At 37.1% G+C, this 1,618-nt stretch overlaps 1 protein-coding gene across 1 annotated transcript in view; it reads left to right on the plus strand.

The window, feature by feature from the left end:
• Window positions 1-1,618, plus strand: part of TJP1 (tight junction protein 1) — a 121,696-nt gene that overhangs the window by 49,327 nt on the left and 70,751 nt on the right. The window contains exon 6 of the mRNA XM_012642713.1: window positions 916-1,019. Coding sequence (XP_012498167.1) covers window positions 916-1,019 — 104 coding nt within the window. The remainder of the gene's footprint in view (window positions 1-915; window positions 1,020-1,618) is intronic.

A 1,618-nucleotide genomic window follows, 5' to 3' on the forward strand; every position in this document is an offset into this window, starting at 1 on the left:
TTCCTTCTTGTGAGCACTCTATATATTTGCCTTAAGTTAAACTGTAACTCTGATGGAACTTTCAGATGCTTGAGTAGCAAGTTACCTACATTAAAATTTTCTGTTTTCCATCTTGGTTTTTTGTTTTGTTTTTAATGCAGTAAGACTCTTTCTTCACAGAACCAGGGGCAGTACTTTTTATATTAACATTATACTGATAGTTGTATTGACTGGTCTTGTTTTTTAAAAAATATGTTTTCCACAGCTGTTGCAAGAACCTGGACAGTTCTCTGGACTCCTAAACTTTGTTCCCTCAACCACAGATACACTTAATGTGGCCTCACTTTTGGATACTTTGTTGGGTGTATAAAGGAAAGGACTGGCATTGTAACTCTTGCTCACATCTGCCTGGCTGCTTGTAAGCCTTTGAGATGCTATTATACATAGTGAATGGTAATACTCTGAGTATGTCTCTCCAGTGTCAGAGGTGTGTAGGAGCACAAATATTTTTGCTCCGGGAGCTGGGAAAAACAAAAATACATGCTTGATAACAGTCATCAGTAAAATTGTCAACCTTTCCAAAGTGTTTTAAGCCTCACACCATTTACCATTTAGAATTATATTCCTTAAATGTTCTGGGAAGCTGGTGTATTAATATATGGTCAGAAATAAATGATGTTCTCTTCAGAGTTTTCTCCCTTTCAGTAAAATGGGAACACAGTACATCAGTCTTTTGTTTGAACCACACACTTTCACTTTGCTTTCATGTTGACATTGCAGATTTTTTGCTAATTAGAGGGAATGTCTTATTTGCAGGGTGGCCAAGAATGATTTCTTATTGATTATACTTAAAAACTCTCTTTATGCAGTGATTATTAAACTCTGTATAAATGGATCAGGATTTTACACTAAAGACATTTAAATATATTGTTTCAGAATATGGTCTTCGATTGGCCAGCCATATATTTGTGAAGGAAATTTCACAAGATAGTTTGGCAGCAAGAGACGGCAATATTCAAGAAGGTGATGTTGTATTGAAGGTATAGTCATATTCTTACATTTTAATGAACTGAATAGAAACAAATTCTAGAGTCACCAGATAGCCTCTGTTCTTGTTTGAAGCTATTTTTCCAGAGAATTAAAAATCAGGGCCAAATGCAGTGACTCACACATGTAATCCCAGTACTTTGGGAGGCCGAGGCAGGAGAATCACTTGAACCCAGGAGTTCAAGACCAGCCTAGACAACATCACAAGACCATGTCAGTATAAAAAAAAAAAAGCGAGGCATGGTGATTCGTGCCTATAGTTCCAGCTACTTGGGAGGCTGAGCTGGAGGATCGCTTGAGCCAGGAAGTTTGAGGTTGTGGTGAGCTGTGATCGTGCCACTGTGCTTTACTCTGGACACCAGAGTGAAACCATGTCTCAAAAAGTAAATAAATTAATAATAAAAAATCAATAGGGGAGAAGAATGTAAATTGTCCTTGTGCATTATTACATATCAACACACATACTTTAGGTAGTATGGGGTCATCCCAAGAGAATTACTTGCTACAGATGTATATTATTCACCAGCAGGAGCTACTTTGTAGATAGATAATGACTGTTCTTATACATAGGGGTTTGATAATTGTTCCGGAT

Source organism: Propithecus coquereli, unplaced genomic scaffold (assembly GCF_000956105.1).
Source record: "Propithecus coquereli isolate 6110/MARCELLA unplaced genomic scaffold, Pcoq_1.0 Scaffold184, whole genome shotgun sequence".
NCBI lineage: Eukaryota > Metazoa > Chordata > Mammalia > Primates > Indriidae > Propithecus > Propithecus coquereli.